This window comes from Pterocles gutturalis, unplaced genomic scaffold, assembly GCF_000699245.1.
Source record: "Pterocles gutturalis isolate BGI_N339 unplaced genomic scaffold, ASM69924v1 scaffold7817, whole genome shotgun sequence".
Classification (NCBI taxonomy): Eukaryota; Metazoa; Chordata; class Aves; order Pterocliformes; family Pteroclidae; genus Pterocles; species Pterocles gutturalis.
Genome location: NW_010107863.1, coordinates 1 through 18,019, shown reverse-complemented (window position 1 = coordinate 18,019; position 18,019 = coordinate 1). Strand labels below are relative to the sequence as shown.

At 37.1% G+C, this 18,019-nt stretch overlaps 1 protein-coding gene across 1 annotated transcript; it reads right to left on the bottom strand.

Moving 5' to 3' along the window:
• Window positions 1-1,221: 1,221 nt before the first annotated feature.
• On the bottom strand, window positions 1,222-16,975 carry HIPK3 (homeodomain interacting protein kinase 3; the record flags this gene model as incomplete). Its single annotated transcript, XM_010072387.1, has 12 exons — window positions 1,222-4,356; window positions 5,988-6,115; window positions 6,391-6,626; window positions 8,211-8,351; window positions 9,296-9,592; window positions 10,670-10,831; window positions 10,939-11,063; window positions 11,221-11,342; window positions 14,535-14,658; window positions 15,120-15,279; window positions 16,071-16,255; window positions 16,889-16,975. Coding segments are annotated over 12 exons (2,244 nt in total), but the record flags the coding sequence as incomplete, so codon positions are not given.
• Between the last annotated feature and the right edge of the window lie 1,044 nt (window positions 16,976-18,019).

Genomic DNA, 18,019 nt, shown 5'->3' with positions numbered 1-18,019 from the left:
CAGGCGGCTGCCGAGGGCTCGGTACCAGCTTCAGCAGCAGCCATGGATCTGCCGCTATCTGGGCCAGAGAACCTTTTCCTGAGGTTGTAAAAGTGGGACAACCAGAACAAAGAACCTTAAAGGTCTGGCTACATTAAAGGCAGATTCTTAAGAGCATCCTAAAAGCAAACCTTGAAAGCTGAATAAAAGCTAAAATTTCATCAGGAAGAGCAGCTTAGTCAAATGATTATATCAGAATTTGAGAGCCCTTCCCATGAATTTTCATTGCCTTTACCTTAATCCAGCCTTAATGAAACACAGCAAAAAATGAAAGTCACCAAAAGTCATCTGCTGCAATATATATTTTAATTCAAAGTGAATCTCGACAGTAATACACCATAAATTCTTATTTTGACACTCACCAAAATAGTCACCTGGAAAACCCGCTTTTTGTGACAAAGTACAGAAGGCTTGGTCACATTTAAATCACTGAGAACTAGAAAGAAATACTATCGCAAACTGTAAGAGACATTACATCCATAAAAAATTTTCCCAGTCCTCATATTGTAATATTGCACAGTGCAATTGCTACATGGCGAACTAGTGTAGCATAGAAATCCAAAGCAAAAAAAAAAAGCCACAAGTCTACAAATTGTTAAACAGTAACAGTTCAAACTTAGTAATCAAGTCTCTATCACTGGGTATTTCTAGAACAAGTCTTCCTACAGCTTGCAGTGTGATTTAACTTTTACTTAACACAAACCAAGTTAATTAGCAGTAAAACCAGAGAATTTAAAAATTAAAACCAAAAAAAAAAAAAAGTTAATACAGTAGCATATTTGACCAATAAAACACCCTGAAGTTAAAAACTGAACACAAGAAATTCATATAAAATCTTGCAAATTAAAGTAGTATGCAGTTATGCAATTCTGTAGTCATGCAGTGTTTTATTTAAAAAAGGCATTAAACCGGTAACGTGTTTAAGTGCTTCTCAGAGGATGACTTTTTTCACAGAAAAGGCCCTTGCCCTGAAAGCTTTTTTTTTTTTTTTTCTGCAGATGGGCCCTGGACACTTGCAGTGACAAGAGTCCGTTCTCTCAGCGTGTACTGTGGGATGGGGGAAAAGTCACCCGGTAGATTGAATTTAAGCTGTGGCAGGATCCCAAATATTTCGTTCTTTAAAAGGCAGACATTTCTAGAATTACAACACACGGAAAGAGCAGCAGATCTAATTTGGGGCGCATTTACAGCAACTTTTTCCTGCATACGGTAGGATACTGTTGTGATACACAGATAATCATGCCAATTTAACAAGCATGGTAGCTTAAAACCTTCAGCACAGTAAAACGAAAGTACAGTAAATACATTAGACCAATGAAGATCCCCATGGCCCCAGAAAAAAAAAAATGCAGTATTTTTTTGTTATCACGATACAAAATTCATTTCCTCCATTTGCATTGGTGATTCTTGGTGTGTCCATTGCCTGCAATGGAGTAAGCACCAAAAAAACGTCGCTTCCCAACACAAGGGAGTGAACAGAAAACCGTCTGCTGGACCATATAGCGTGAGTTTGAAGTGGTAAGGTGGACATCCAATTCAAGCGTTTTCTTGACTTCCTATATTTAGGCTTTATATATGTGTTGATAAGATTTCAAATTCATCAGGATACTCCTAGTTTCTAATGTATACTTTATATACACACACTTGTACAAAATGCATAGAGTCGATTACTAAAAACACTGAAACTTTTGGGAAAAGTTACGTCTCTTAATTTTCAGTGTGATTAAAAATGTACTGCTGGTATTTTTATTTTTTTTTTAAGATCTAATACTGTTGTATTTTAGATAGTACTTTAAAATAAATCAAATGTAGGCACATTTATTTCATTCAGACATTCATTAAATAAAACACTGCTTGTGTTAGTGGAGTAAAGAAAAAGATTACCAGTTATTAGCTTATTGACAGAGTTAAACTCAAATGCTTTGCACTCTTATTCCAGTCAACATCGCAAGGATTGTATTCCAGATTTTGTTTTAAAAAAAAGTTAAGTCAAGCCTGCAAGATGCAGCTTAAGTGTCTACACAATGCCAATATGGAAACATAAAAAAAAATTAAGTTACATCAATACATCCACTTATATGCAGTGATGAGCTCAAAGTTAATGGAGATAAAATACTGATGCAAATAACACACCCCAAAAAAACATATGCAATCATTTTCCATCATTTACAGTATAGTAGTTACGACACTTCAAACATGAAAACAAAATTAAAAAAAAAAAAAACCAAACCCAAAACCCGGCTTCTATTTCATGTAATTAGACTTGTACAGAAATTAGAAGGCTAAGAAAGAACTAGTTAATCACCTAATTTCACAGCTATCTGAAGTGGCAATCATTATATAGCAGCTTATCTATGATACATTCAAGATAAATGATACAATTTATTACTTGCCCATAAGCTAAAACACAGCCTCAGCTTAATACCTTCTGTAAAACCCATTCTACACTACAGTATACTTGAGGTCTATGAAAAAGTAGCTACCTTTTATAGGAAATGGATGATTAAGTCTTTGGTGCTGCAAAAGCAACTTCATTTGAACAAAACAAAAAACAGAAAAGACACACTTCCTAAGGAGAAAAAAAAAAAAAGAATGCAAAAAGCATGTAATTTACGTCCCTGACGGAATGTATTAAATAAGCAAACACCCGCAACAGGCTAAAACAAATACTATCATGTAAAAAGACTAAAATCTCTCCCATGCATAAATGAAAGATTGCACACAAAGAACTCACATCTTTTCAAGCTTCAATAGTAAATATTCTCCTACTAGTTATTAAATACTGCATGGTTTGCTCAAGCTAAGATGAAACCACATCATGGATCAATGAGCACTTGGCTTTTTCTTTCATTAGCTAGTCAGTCATGCCTACCGCACCTCTAAACATTTTATTATATCCAATTAGACAAACACTTTTAAAATAAACTACTTAGGTTGTATTGCAGTTCCATTTACCAGTATGAAATACTGTGTTGTGTGTCACTACTCCATAGCTACTGAATCAACTTTTCTTAAGCACTACTAAAATCTTGTCTTGAAGCTAGATCATTCTGGGGGAAAAAAAAAGACAGCAAAATTCAGCTACAGCAAAACATGCTGCCTTCTGGATAAGGAAAACACACCCAATACTAAAATCATACCACACAAAACCCAAAATTAGCATTACGCTATCAAAAAATCAGCAGATCTGAATTTTTAAGTGCTGCAGTCCTCAACATTTATATATAAGTAATAACATTAACAACCTCAAATATTTAAGGCACTATGTGTGGAAACAGTTTACAATGCAGCTGAGATTATTAGGACAACAACATTTAAGAGCAATGTTTAGGCTTTTTTTTTTTTTTTTGCCCATGCAAAAGACACATGCAATGTGAAGAACAACAGCTCAACCTTTAGATAAGTGACTCAACATTTAAACACCAAAATACGCAATACAAACAAGTTACTTCTACACTGTACTGCTGACACATGTGCATCTGTTGCTCTAGTTCTGTACACTGAATGGCTTCCCAAATGTAGACGTGTCTTGCACTAGTTAGAAGGCAATTTTATAAAAAATAGCAGGAGCAAAACCAGATTTCTGCTCCCGTAAGTCACCTGTCTAAAGTTACTATATAAGAAGATAACATGACCAAAGACAAGTTATACCAAATGTGCAAAACACATTAAAAGTGAGTTTTTTTAAAGCTCGGAGTCGTTTAAATTGCACCCAAGTCTACATGATTCAAAAAAATAATTTTCCTGTTGTGCCATGGCTAATATTTAATAAATACCATGTTTCTTCTGAAATCAAACTTCTGTATCATTGAGCTTCCTCAACATACTGCATTTGAGTTCTCACATGAATGGATACTGGCTGAGTTTTGTTGGACTCAGTGGAAATCCTGTGTAAGCAGGTGATGCTGCAATGTACGAATGTGGTGGGAAAATTGGTTTGTACTGAGTCTGATGAATGGTTGGGGAAGGTAAGAGACGGGGATTTATGCCAACTGGAACTTGGTGTACTATAGCACTGGGATGAGATATACTGTACGTTGGATGTTGTAACAAGGGTCTTGAGGTACATGGCGAGGCAAGGAGGTGGGCAACAGGCGCAGCAGTACTGAGGGGTGCGGATGACGGGTACGGAAGGATAGCAGGCTGTCCTCCAAGGTGGGTACTTCCAGAGAGATGCGCATGCACGGTGGTGTGATTTGGACTTCCCTGCGGAAGGGAGAAAGCATGACTGGCAATGCTGGCTGGGATGTAAGGCTGCTGCCTCCGATGAGCGTAGTTTCCGTTCCATTCCTGCGGTGCAGATCCAAAGTGCTGAACCTGTCCACACACAGAAATGGGCAGGTCTTAATATTTCCAAGTGTAAAGAGAGCTTGAAAAATGGAATAATGCACTAAAACTAGTCAACTTAAAATCAAGAGAAATATAGAGACAGGAATAATTAAATGCTTAAACAAAAAAAAATTAGCTATTTAGATAGTAGCACAGACAGGAAATCTGACAATAAGAGATGGCAAACAGAACACAAGTTATTTTAATGCTCTTGCAAAAAAAAAAGGGGGGGAAGATAAAATGCCATGCTGGGCTGTTTTAACAGAAATACCATGTATCACATGAGCAAGGTGCTTATTCCACTCTACTCAGCACTGGCTTGGCATCAATTGGAAGTGCTGCATTCAGTTTGGGCACCATAATGAGGCACAAAGAGGACAAATAGGAGAGAAATTTTAGAGGAGAGCAGAAAAAATAATAAACGGATTGAAAATATCTGAGACAACTAGGCAAACAGAAGTCTAGGGCTATGATCACATGAAGATGTGGCAATCATTAACAGTTATAAAGACTAAAAAATCAATTACTTCCGTTAAATGATGCAGACCTCAAACTGCACAGGGCATCTACCAAAGAATGAAGGATCAGCATAAATTTTTGTAATGAAAATAACGTTCTACACTTTCTGCCAAGAGGCCGAGGAGCTGCAGTCATTGAAGAGATTAAAAATTAATACTACGCTGATCATATTAAGGTTTGCTTAGAATTAATTAAACCTATCCTTCTGCATAATCATGCAGAAGGGGAGATGGTGTCACCCACCCAAATGTTTCTTTCAATCTAAACTATTCAAGTCATTATTGGTAAATCCTCTTATCTACATATAGCATGCTTGCATTGAGTATTTAACTTATAATTTAATATTCACAGTTACTCTGCAAGACTTACACAAACAGGTACTGCTGTTATATTAAATGTACCTCCAGACATCTAATCAAAAGCTCAATTCATCTCAGCTCAAAATTAATTCATTAAAAAGGGGCTTAAACTTGATGCCACGCATCAACTTGAGTTCTCAGCCACAGTAGACACATTTACTACACTGTTGGGTACAGACCAAAGTAGCTTTTAAATTAACGTTGGATATCTTCCAACATAGGATTGAACTACAATCACAACCTCTTTCCCCAACAGCTTCACTACCTGGCAGCAAGGGTAAGAAAGAGTTGGGTTTGCTAAGCTCTGGATACTCAAACTACAAGTATTTTCACGCACACTACTAACAGAATGAGACTGAAATACAGCCATATAGCCCCAGTTCCTAACTGTGCACTAGAGCATTTTAGCACATGGATGTAGGGGAAAAAAAATACACTAACATATTTTTCATTTTGTCCCGTGCTTTGATTTTGTGTAGGCATTGAAAATTTTCCCAGTATGGCTTTTCTATCATTTTAAAAAAATAAAGTCATCTGCTTTAAAGAAAATGACCAAAAGTGAAAGATACTTATGACTTGCCCAGTAAGTTGAAATCCATTTTCAAGATTTGAACGCTTCTGCAATCAAGTTGTGGAATACCTGCAGTTGCCATTTACAGCAATTGAAATTGTGAGCATTCAGCATGTTCGGAACCTCAAGACAGAAAAAAATACTTCTTAGATGTGAGTAAGTACACATACCTGACTGAAGCTTATATGTTGCGGATGGAATGCTGACGTCAGTTTTTGCTGACGGTTTCCTACAACAGAAGACTGGTTTATTCTTCCCAGGACAGACCGACCCTTTTTCAGTGGCTGGCACGTAGCATCTTCCAAGATATAAATGAACAAAGTTATGTTTTTGTTGTCACCATTCTCTTTTAAAAAAAGTTAGAAGTTTCATTTGCTTCAGCATACAGGGAGAATTAACAAAATAACACACTAATTAAAGTCTTAAAAAACCAACACAATTTAGAAGAGTTTATTACAGATTAGCAGATATATGAGTAGGTAAAATTCTTCGTATGTATAGCTATCGAATAAATATCAAGTTTCTATTCTTATCTACTGGTACAGAAAGAAAAAAACACCTGAACTACCTTACCTGTATTCACCATCTGTTCATCAAGATGTAACCTGTTTTCAAGTCTCATTGGTGGTACCACTACCGTGCAAACAGCTGATTTGGTTTCAGGATCAACCGATGCTCTTGTTTCCTTATTGTTATTGGTATTAGCTACAAAGCCATTTTCCACAAATGGGCTATCACGTCCTGAAGAGTCTGAAGTTGGGGAACCATCCACAGTATCGCATCCGCTTTCCTGTTCATCATCTGACATACTATAAAAAATAAAATTATTGCATTGAAACAAATATGTTTTCTTAATATAGATGCATTTTATTAAAGTACCACATCAAATTTATGGAAGTGAAACTGCTCAAAGGTAGATAAAAATATTAAATTTTAATTATACATGCACAGACATTCAGATGGCAGTTCAATATTCCAACTCATTCTACCCATCAATTGCAAGGCTCAGAGAAAGGAGACAATTTCTACATAAAGACTTGGATGTGTAACCCAACTTGCACTCACTTTGTAATTTACTTTCTAAATAATACTGTACTTATAAACCACCTGAAATTCAGATTTTTAGGCCAAATAAAAGGTTGAAGAAGATTATTTCATTTCTACCTGAATCAAAACATAAAGCTCTCCTGGTTATTACATTAGCAAAAGAGAACACACCGATCTCCTTTTCTTCTAGAAATCAGCCACAGCATGGAGCCTGTGAAAAGCTGTCCCAGGGGCCCGTAAGAGTCGGGATGGGACAGAGCGAGCTGAGGAAGCGATCTGCACAGGGGCAGACAGCCCCCTCTCATCTGCCATCAGCTACTAGCAGCTACACTAGACCTTATCTACTGAAAAATTCGGTGCCTCTGACAGGTCCTCCAGAGAGCACTGCCTGTGTGTGACTGATAGATTCTTTTTCACAGATTTAGATTAAGGAGACAAATGCAAGCCTCTATTACACAGCGGCTATTTTGGCATGTGTGGTCTGTGAAATCAGCAACTATATACCAGAAACCACATACACCAAACGTTTCCTGGTCCCCAAACTCATATCTAGAATATGATCTGTAGAAGTGCCAAGTGTTCATACCTACAACTAAAGTTTCAACATACTAGCATCAGATGGGCAGGAGCTGCAATAGGAGGAAAAGTCCCAACCAGGACATCCCAAGTCAGTGGGAACTCCTGACTGCGTCAGAGGTCTGTGTCATGCGAGCGTCATACAGAGAGACGCTTTAGTGTCAGGCTCTCAGGTACTGTAGCAAAAATGCCATTCATTTTCAGAGTTACATTGAATGTTTTTCTAAGAGTGAATTTTGAATAAAGTGCAAAAAATGAAGGCTTAAGTACACATCAAGCAATGAAGATAAAATATTTAAAAGCTGCTCATATGAACAGTGTTCACGTAAGTGAAGCTCGTGTCTGACAGAAGAAAAAAGGCATCAATGTCACTGAAGATTACAATACAAGATACACAATGGGAGAACAAGAGAGTACAAAAATTAAAGATGTTCTGGTAACTTCAAATCTGTCACATGCTATTTTGGCTTACTTAATTTTGCAAACTTAAGATTTTTGTTCTAAAGGAAGGTTCATGCAACATGCTTATATTTTCCATGTAAACACCACTCATTCAGTATCCTGAAATGCCACTGTAGCAAGACAGATCTGTTAGGAACGATAAAAGAACAGTTTATGCTCTGCAACTGCAGGCCAATAAATTAATTTTTAAATACACCATTTAGCCTCAGCAGATGGCAACATAACAAAACGTTCGCATCTTTTATTATAAACCGAGCCTGCTGTATACTAGGATCTTTCTTTTTACTGACAGGAGCACAGCTTTTTACCTGTTGGATCTCTTGCAAGGAGATGGACTAGACTGTCCCGAGGAGCTAGTGCTCAGAGTGCTATCAGGACTGCTGAGAGAACACACGCGGTCAATGTTCAGGGTGTTCTGGCAGGCTTCACAGTCAAGGCTACCTTTACACCTACCACACAAAAAGAAAGTGAGCAAGCATACCATCTCTCATTTGTTCTTTCTGTATGCCACTGATTTAGGCGTAATTATGGAATAAAAAAGGGGTCAAATATTAGAAAAGGTTCCTTAAGTGTAAATCAATATCCAATTCCTTATTTCTTTTACATCCAAAACAGATTTTTAAACCTTCTCAGAGTTCCTTTGGCAATTCTAGACTAAGCATGCATTATTTGAAACCTACTAAATGAATACATTTTTACTGAATCAATACTAAAACAAGTAGATAAAAGATTTTACCACAACAGTTCAGAGCCTTGAAACCTTTGACAAAGTTTAGATTTAAAATACAAGTTCCTCCAGTTCAGAATCATAACAAGTAAAAATAAAGTCAAATAAACATTAAACTTTTAAGCTCTCATTTCAAATGATACATCCTTCTTTGATAGCTTTGTGAAAGAAAACTCCTTTAGGGGTTCATGCTCAGCATCCGCTTGTATATCCAAATGCAGACCTTTTCATACTGTCTGTTAGAGAAGTATATTTCACCCGAATGTATGTAGTGTTATCTACTGGATGCTACTGCTAGAATGATCACACTGATTATACAAAGCCAGAAGACTGATCTTCAACAAATAAATAGGGTAAGACAGTATTAAGCCAAAAAAAAAAAAAAGTATGCTAGACCTAAAAGTGTTCTGTTTGGACCAAATCTGTGACTAAAGAATATCAAATTATTTGTTTCCTGTTTCAAATGTACACAGACTAGTGAGGTAGACTTTTGAAATAATTTTTTTATTTTCAAATAATGTACTGCTACAGAGTTAACTTCTCAGTGAAATTTCATTAGAATTGCATCATTTGTCATTTTCTAACTCAGATTCATTAAATGCAGTCGCTACGCTAAGACAGCTATATTGAAGTAACAGCTTAATAAAAGTAAACACCAATTCTTACTCTCTCAGTGAATGTGTTCGTCCTATGTCATCTTCGTCTGTGTCACTGCTGATGGTGATCACGCTGACTGCTGGGCTGGGGGAGCTGGCAATGAAGATAGCCTGGCGCTGTTTGGTTGAAAGAGATGAATCAGGGTCCAGCCTGACCGATGCTTCACAACAGTTACTTTCCTGTCCTTCTGAGTTATGATTGTCCTGTGCTTCTATACAACTTATTCTCTTTACAGCCTTCAGGTTAAGTATCTTTGGAGATATAAAGGCTGAATTTTGGATATTGGTATTGTGTAACCCATTGCTCCTGTGAAGGAAATACAACATTTGACACTTAGTGAATCTCTGCCAACAGATCTGAAAACTGCACAATTTGCAACAGTTGTGTAACCCATTGCTCCTGTGAAGGAAACACAACATTTGACATTTAGTGATTCTCTACCAACAGACCTGAAAACTGCACAATTTGCAACAAAAACAAAGCAAGCAATGTAGGCTAAACCACCAATTTTCTAAACTAATGCAAAGAAAAACATAAAACACGAAACATAGTCATAAATACTTGGCATATATTATTTCAGACATTAATAAAAAAATCTAGAAACATGCTACTAAGAAGCTACGTTGCTGCAATCAAACTAATATCCAAGACTGAAATTTGCAACAACATGGGATACAATCCATTGAAAATCCCATTTTCTTATAAACAAAAAAAGCAACTAAAATCCCATTTGTGTGAAAAACAAGCAAAGAAAACCTAGCCAGATTTCCTGCAAAGATTCTCCCTGAAAACAAAAGCTGGTGGCCTCTGGATGAAATCCCTGCTTAAAACAAGACTGCTGAAATGGCCTTCTGTAACCCACGCCTTCCTCTTTATTGAGCATCCCACATCTTTGCAAATACTTTGTATGGCAGTGGAGCACATTTTCTTCAGCAAGCAGCTAAAGTATTTTTGGCCACCAGTGAAAGAGACCATTCTGAAGATGAATGTAAGGCATACTGCAACCCTGTTATATACTATCTGTTTATTTTTAGTTGTCTAAAGCTGATATATCCTCATGCACACAAGCTTAGGAAATCTCATTAGAGCTACCTCAATATATCCTTATACCTTCCCAAAGGCTATAAAGACAACTTTGCTACCATGATAGACACATACTGATCAACAGCAACTAAAACCTCTTACTATTGCAAGTATTTTTCCATCTAGTCTGTATTACCAAAATAACACTGAAAACTTAGGGCAGAAAGAACAAATTTTCCCAAAAGACCATTAAAGGACAATTGTTGCTAACAAACATGCCACTTCTACAGGCTATTCCCCTGCCCACTGAACAGAAACTACAGATACACTAGCTCTGAATGTCAGAAATATTCTACCAACCTGTTCTGACACAGTTTGTTCCTCTTGGCAGCTGCAGGCTGAGGCCAGACAACATGTGCGATGCCCACACTAATTGGCTGCGGGGCAGACAAGGTTATCTGATGCGTTAAGAGAGGCTGCGGTATCATTGAATTGTAATGGGTGCCCTGGGTAATCACCTTCCTGAGGAAAAATAAAGGAAGTTTTAAATTGCAAGTCATTTGCATTGCATCCGTAGATCTTGTTAAACCAAAGCCATTAAGGTATTGCACAGAAATATCTGGACTTACCCCCAGTCTCCAAGCCTCTGTGGGCCAGCCACAGGATCAGAGGCCAGAGACGTCGCAGGAGCTGCCACTGGTGCCACTTGCTGCCATGCAGGAACCAGGATTTGCTGGGTCTGATTCGACCATGTCTGTTGTGAAGCAGAGAAGATGTCATGATGCGAAGAACAACTGAATTTACCTTAGCACAAAGCAGAAGAGGGACTGCAACAGGACTCTACAGAGGGAAAAAAATATTTACCAACTAATAATAAAACAAATAAGAGTTTTACTTCAAAGTAAGCCCACCTGAGAAAGGATTCCTGCTCGAATCTGTAGTGGCTGGATTGCGTGGGCTTGGGTCACCAATGGAACTGCATTATCCACCCTCAGGGAGAAACTGGTGGGTTTACTATGGTTTGTAGGAATTCCTATCAGAGAGAGAACAACACACCCAAGCTTTAAGCAAAACATCAGACTTGGATATATTTTCTGAGCGGAAGGCAAACATAAAGCATAATTTTACAACATTTTCCTATTTTTGCTTAATGTGTTTATTATCTAATTCCATAATTTAAACTTTCAAACCAAATAAATCAACACCTAAAAGACTTTCACGCCATTAGGTATCTGCACAAATATCCGATGCTGTAATTTCCAGAAAGAACTGCCAATCGCTCCTATTTGGAAACAGGCTACTAGAAAGCAGAACAACTGTGGCAGAAAGTTCTGCAAAGCTAAGCATTTTACTCTTTATCACAAATTACATTAAAAGTATTTGAAAGGAAGCAGACAAAAGCAAGCAGAACCGAATTTCAAAGCTCCTCACAGCTGCCTCCTGCACATGTCATGCTCTGTATTTCCAGCCAGCTGAAACCCATCCCTCTAAGCTCTTCTAGCTGGCAACACCACATGGATAATGCCCCTATTTGTTACCAACTCTTTTGTGGGAAACAATGTAAAATTTTCTCTGTATGCCATCAAATATTTGCAGTAGAATCCATAATCCTACTCCTGCCTTCATCAACACAAACCGCAGCACTGCTGGAACACTACCACAAGAGCACAATAGGAAAAAGATGCATCTCGTGCTCTGTATAGATTTTATTATTGTCACAGGAAACTAACAGGCCTATAGCAATGCTTCAGCGTTTACCAATAATCATTTTTAACATAATAACGTTAAACTAAAATAGAAGAAGAAAATTTTTCAACATACATTGGAACAGAACAGCTACGCTAGAAGAAAATACTGGCTAGGCAAATACACTAATTTCATCTTGTAACTGCACTTTGTGTCTTGTACTTTAGTCTAAGACTAAGCAAAGGATGTTTCAAGGTAACTACTAAAGAGCAACTAAAATGAAGATTAAAAGTGGTTTTGTTCTTTTTTTAAAATCTTTACAATAAAGGATGAAAGAAAATCTTCATCTGATGTAATTCTCTCATGTCATAACACAATAGTAAGTTATAACAATGTAGTTCAAAGCTTATAATATTGAAACACTGTTGACTAATTTTTTCCACACAGCCACCTAGAACAGCAACATCTCAGCTCTGCCAGAAGTAGCAAAGCTTTAGCACTCCAGATATCCGACAGACCAGCCAAGCAGGGAAACCTTGAAGCAGTGCCAGATACCATTAATATCGCTTTCCCTCTGTGCCAGCAACTCGACTTGTCACCTATGTGATGAAAACAATATATTCCCTCCATCTAAGCTGTAGCAGAATTTAAATTTGGAAATCTATCATCATACTAAGAATACAGTATACAGATCACAGATAAAATATTTGCCTGTACTGTTTCATTTTCTATAATCACTTTATTCATCTGGGTATAATGAAAACAGTAAGGTTTTTAAATTATGGAATATGTCGGTGTGCAAAGCACAGATAAAATTTAAATAAGGAATTACTTAGCCATACCAAGCGCTCAGAAGGAAATCTGTACGAAGCTATTTGCCTCTGACACTTTGCACAGTGAGTACTTGGAGCTTTCACCAGTTTCTGCATTTCAAGAGAGATGCAGCAGCCACAAATAACATGGATCAAGTCTGCCATATCTGTCTTCATCTAAAGAGATAAAGACGTCCTGGGCTCTAAGTTTAGGTTAAAAGTGTTTGGGGTTTTTTTTCAGAGTGAATCTAGCATGATTTCTAGAAACTGCAGAACTAAGGAGTAGTTTGAAAGTCATTCTTAAATAAATCTTAAAGAAAAGTCATTCTTAAAGAAATCTGCTTCCTATGAACTCCATCATTTCAAGATCTGATCTCAACATAAAGCTGAACCATCACCAAGACAGATAAATTGCATCTTTGGAAATGAAGACTATAATCAAGCTAACTTAATAAGCAAACAATATAAGCCACCTGTCCCTCTCCATAAATGACTATTACTAGGATAAGAAAGGCTGGTTTTCATCAGCTCCTCTCTGATCAGCCCACTATAAACAGAAAAACCAAGTTTTGCTTGATATGTTCTGAGATCTGAAAGAGGTTTTAAGGACTCCTCCAGGAAAAAAAAAAAAAAAAAAAAAAAGACCTTCATTTGCAGAGGCCACCTGCATTACCGTGTGTCCTTCTAGAGATGAATATGCTTATTGGGGTGTTTTTTACACTGCAGAAATACTTCTGTGCTGGCATTTCCACCTCCCAGTCTTCCAAACGTTTGTGATAACTGAACCCTCAGACAATTATTTCTTTCCATAAATACAAAACCGTATGATTAAAACAATCTTATCCTTTGTAATACAGGAGAGTTCAGCCAAGCTGCCCTTTCCTCTTCATGGCACGATGCAATCAACATTCTCAAAGATTTATCTATGTGTTTTTCAGCCATCAGAAAGCTGCAGCAGTTCTATCTAGCATTATAAGCACAGGACAATAAATGTGACACTGTTTACATAAAGCAGCTGCATCCATAAATGAAGCCTCAAGTTTCCAGATGTCTTCTTAAACATTCACTTGGAAGTCCAATAAAAAACCCCAAGTTTATTATCCAGACAGTTATCACAAGAACTGTTATTTTCTTATCTTTATCCCTTGTATACCCTAGGGATGTAGTTGGGAAAAAAACCAAACCAAAACAAAAAAAACACCACAAAACAAAAACAAACAAACAAAAAATCCAAAATAAACCCAAACAAACAAAAACCTCAAGCAAACCACAACCAAACCAACAAACAAAAAAACCCCAAACATAGACAGCCCACCAAAAAAAGAAAACACACAAAAAACACCACCAAAGAACCCACCACAACACTGATATCCCCCTCACCTTTCTTGTTTCCTCTCAAATTTTATTTCAGAATACCCTCCTTTCTTTCTTCAGCTTCTACATTGTGTCTCTCTCTTTTACCCAAGATAGATATGTATGTATACATACACATACTTATGTGTGTGCATGTGGCACCCGAAGGTGGGCTCTGGATTTTCTGCAGATGCTGATTTGCTATTTCTTTCAGAAAGGTGCAATGTCTCTGGATCTGACACACATGCTGGTTTTTTTATGACACAAGTTCTTTTAAATACATAGCTTAAGTGGATATAACAGAAAACTCAAATACTGATAACAGACAGTAATGCTCATATTTCAGGAGCAGTAACAAGTACAGTTAAACATACCTTGAATAGTTGGAGGACATATAATCAACGCCTGTTGGAAAACATCGCCGCAACCAAACTGAGCAGTTCCTGCCTGCAGTGGTATCCCTTGGTGCACAACGGAATGGGCAGATGCAGTTACTGCCTGTGGGAACAGATGGAACACAGGCAACATTATAACTGAGAATCTGAATCTCTCACACGCCTGTCCCACCAGCTTATATGATAAACAACTAAAACAGCTTATAAAAATTCCAACGCATTTCAGAGGAAGCAGTCCCGTTTGGCCACTGGAGGGCACTGCAATACAGCGCTGCTTCGCCACAGCCATTCCAGTTCGGAACTCAATTTTGAAACATACTGAATTCTAAATGGTTTGTTTGTTTGTTTGTTTATTTAAGAAAACACTCGGAAAAAATGAGAGACAGAAATGAGACAGAAGATTCTGTCACTTGAACTTTTTTCAACTATGAAATTAATTAGAGAAACTGCATTAACTAAATTTATAATTTAAAAAAAAAATTAAAAGGAAGAAAGGAAGAAAGAAAGGAAGGAAGAAAGGAAGAAAGAAAGGAAGAAAGGAAGAAAGGAAGAGAAAGGTTTTACCTGACTTCTTACTGGAGCAATTTTGGTAAAGTTCGCAGTCAGATTAGCTGCACTGCCTGAGGCAACTGGTCTCATAAGTGATGTTTTATTGCGATTACTTAAGTCATACAAATTTGATCTGCATTTGCAAACATCCATGATATGAAAACAGGACTTCACTCTATTAAAATCAGAAAAATCAGATGCTTTAATTAGAATTTCTTGTTGTTAAATGTATAAAACAGTTCCACAGAACAAGAAAAGGAAAAAAAAAAAACCCCAACATTTGAAGCCCACAGTTCCCAGTTCACAGAATGGCATCTTATACAGAAAAAAGGAATACTGCTATTACTATGTTCACATCAGGTTTTTGAAATGCATATTTAAAAATAGAGAAAAAAAAAAAAAACTGGTATTTCCTGCTCCTTGCATCTAACATAATTTTCTAACAGCTGCATACAAGCAGGACAGATCGTAAACTAAACGGATGGAAAGCTCTTTCTTTCACCGAAATGATTGTCCTTTAGGAAACCCACAGTGAAATACACAATTCCAGAACCACAAAAAAACTTTCAGTATATCTCATATTAACCAATGTACAAAAGAAGGTATCTGAGATGCTCATCTCAAGAGGAAATACCCACCCCAGCTCTGTTACCGACAGCAAGTAAGGCTCTTCATAATTCTAGAAATCAAGGCCAAGTTTCTGCAGTGTTGGAATTTTATCAATGAGGCATATAAATGATACCTTAAAAATGTATTGCCCTAAACGTTACTTTTCAGAAAAAAACCAAAAGTTATTCAAACAGGTTCCTTAACCAAGTAGATGTATCTAATATTGCAAGCACTTGAAAGAATTCTCCAAGACGTTACAAAAACGACGATTTTTCTCTCTGATTGCAGAGGAAACAACACTTATACATATGAATCACTACAGTGGGTACTAAAAAAAATAATTTTTGTGTTACATACTGGTTGCTATGAGGAAAATCGAGGAGGTGCTTCATGGTAACAAAAGAATGGTTCAGAGTCTCAGCTGGAGTGATTCTTAAATCAGCGTCAATCAGCAACATTTTCTTCAACAGACTGACGAACTCCCTCCTATCAGCCTTCTCTGCCAACAGGTCACTTCCTTCCAAATCCATCACCATGTTCACCTAGCATTAGACAAAACAGTCAGACAGAAGACACGCGCATTGGTTTAACCCTTCCTGTTATTGCTTTCCACTATAAATTACTAATATTCCCTGATTTTATCATGTGGTGCATGGTGAACTTGCTAGCTTCTCCCAGGACAGATGGCTTGGAACTGGTGACACACATCACTCCCCTTGCACCCTCCCCAGCCAAAAACCCCTGAAGGCTTTATTCCACTCTAGGACTTGGAATTTTAAAAGTAAGATTCAGGATAAAGATCTTTATATGGTCTAACTTAAACTACAGAAGTAATCTTATATTGTGCAAATAGCAGCATTATACCAGAAATTATATAGTCAAGAGAGCAGGATCCGCACAGGTTCTTTTTTTACCCACAATGGCAGATAAAGTAGAAGAGAAAGTACACATTATACACAAAATTAAAGGGTTCTCCCACCACAAGGACAAGTACCATTGTTTAACACTAGCAATGACAAAGGACTGACATAGCTAGACAGAGCAACATGTGCAAGGAAGAATGGATATGACTGATATACAATAAAATTATATTTTGAAAGGTGTTTATTTCAAACTAGTAAAAAGTTTTAAAATCACACATTCCTTTTGCAAAGGAAGAATGCTTTAATACTCACATGCACTATATCATCCAAACTGTTGAAAATATACTTTCTGGCCTCTTTAGACTTCATACCTGTCTCTGCCTCGTGCTCCTCCAATGTCTCAAAAAAGAAAAGGAAAGTTGAGTTGAGAAGTTCACAATAAAGGACACTTATAGCTACAAAATAACTTTACATATTTATTGGCCTAACAAAACCTGTTTTATTTAAAAAAACAATTACTATTCCAATTGTACATTTGTATGCTGCTTTGCCGAATACTTTCGTTTTCTAAATCAAAATACAACATATTTATTGGCCTAACAAAACCTGTTTTTTTAAAAAAATAATTACTATTCCAATTGCACATTTGTATGCTGCTTTGCTGAATACTTTCATTTTCTAAATCAAAATACAGAACCTACTGAATTTCACGTCTGAGTGACCACAGTACTGGACTACAATGAATGGTTCGCAAATCACGCAGGAAGTGCTGAAAGCCTAGCAAAACACTGTTTAACGAAACTCTCTCATGTGCTTATATTTTTATATATATCACAGGTTTGCTATTATTTGTATTTTACACATTTCCTCAAACTCAGACCTTTCGCTCCAAACAGCAGCAACATTATATCAATGCAAAAAAATAAACCAAAAACTGGGCAGACTCTGTTTGATTTCTCTTTGCTTTCTCTTTTCTGATGTTATTTTTATACTCTTATTCCTTCCCATACACAACAGGTGGTAGAAGGATTTTAAATACTGAAGTACGAAACAAACAATTAAATCCTAGAGAAGGAATGGGATCACCCAGCAGTGATTTATGAGCTGGAATACCACTTTGTTACAATTTTCTTTCTTTAACATAGCACCAGTAGGCACGTTTTGTTTTAAGAGTCCGTGTTGCAGCAGGCAAAGCAGGACCACAGGGAAGAAAACTTCTTAACGTGTAGATTACAGAAACATTTCCAAAATTAACTTTGACAAAAACTGCAGGTAATGACCAATGGTCCATACCAAAACTCCTGTCTTCCCCCAAACAGCATTTAGTCTGATTCAAGAGAATTAACCCTGCAAGGTGCCAGCTTCTGAAAATGGGGAGGGCTGCTTGCATCCAGAACTCAAATGAGTTCTCCCATACAGAGAAGCCAGATGTAAACTGTGACC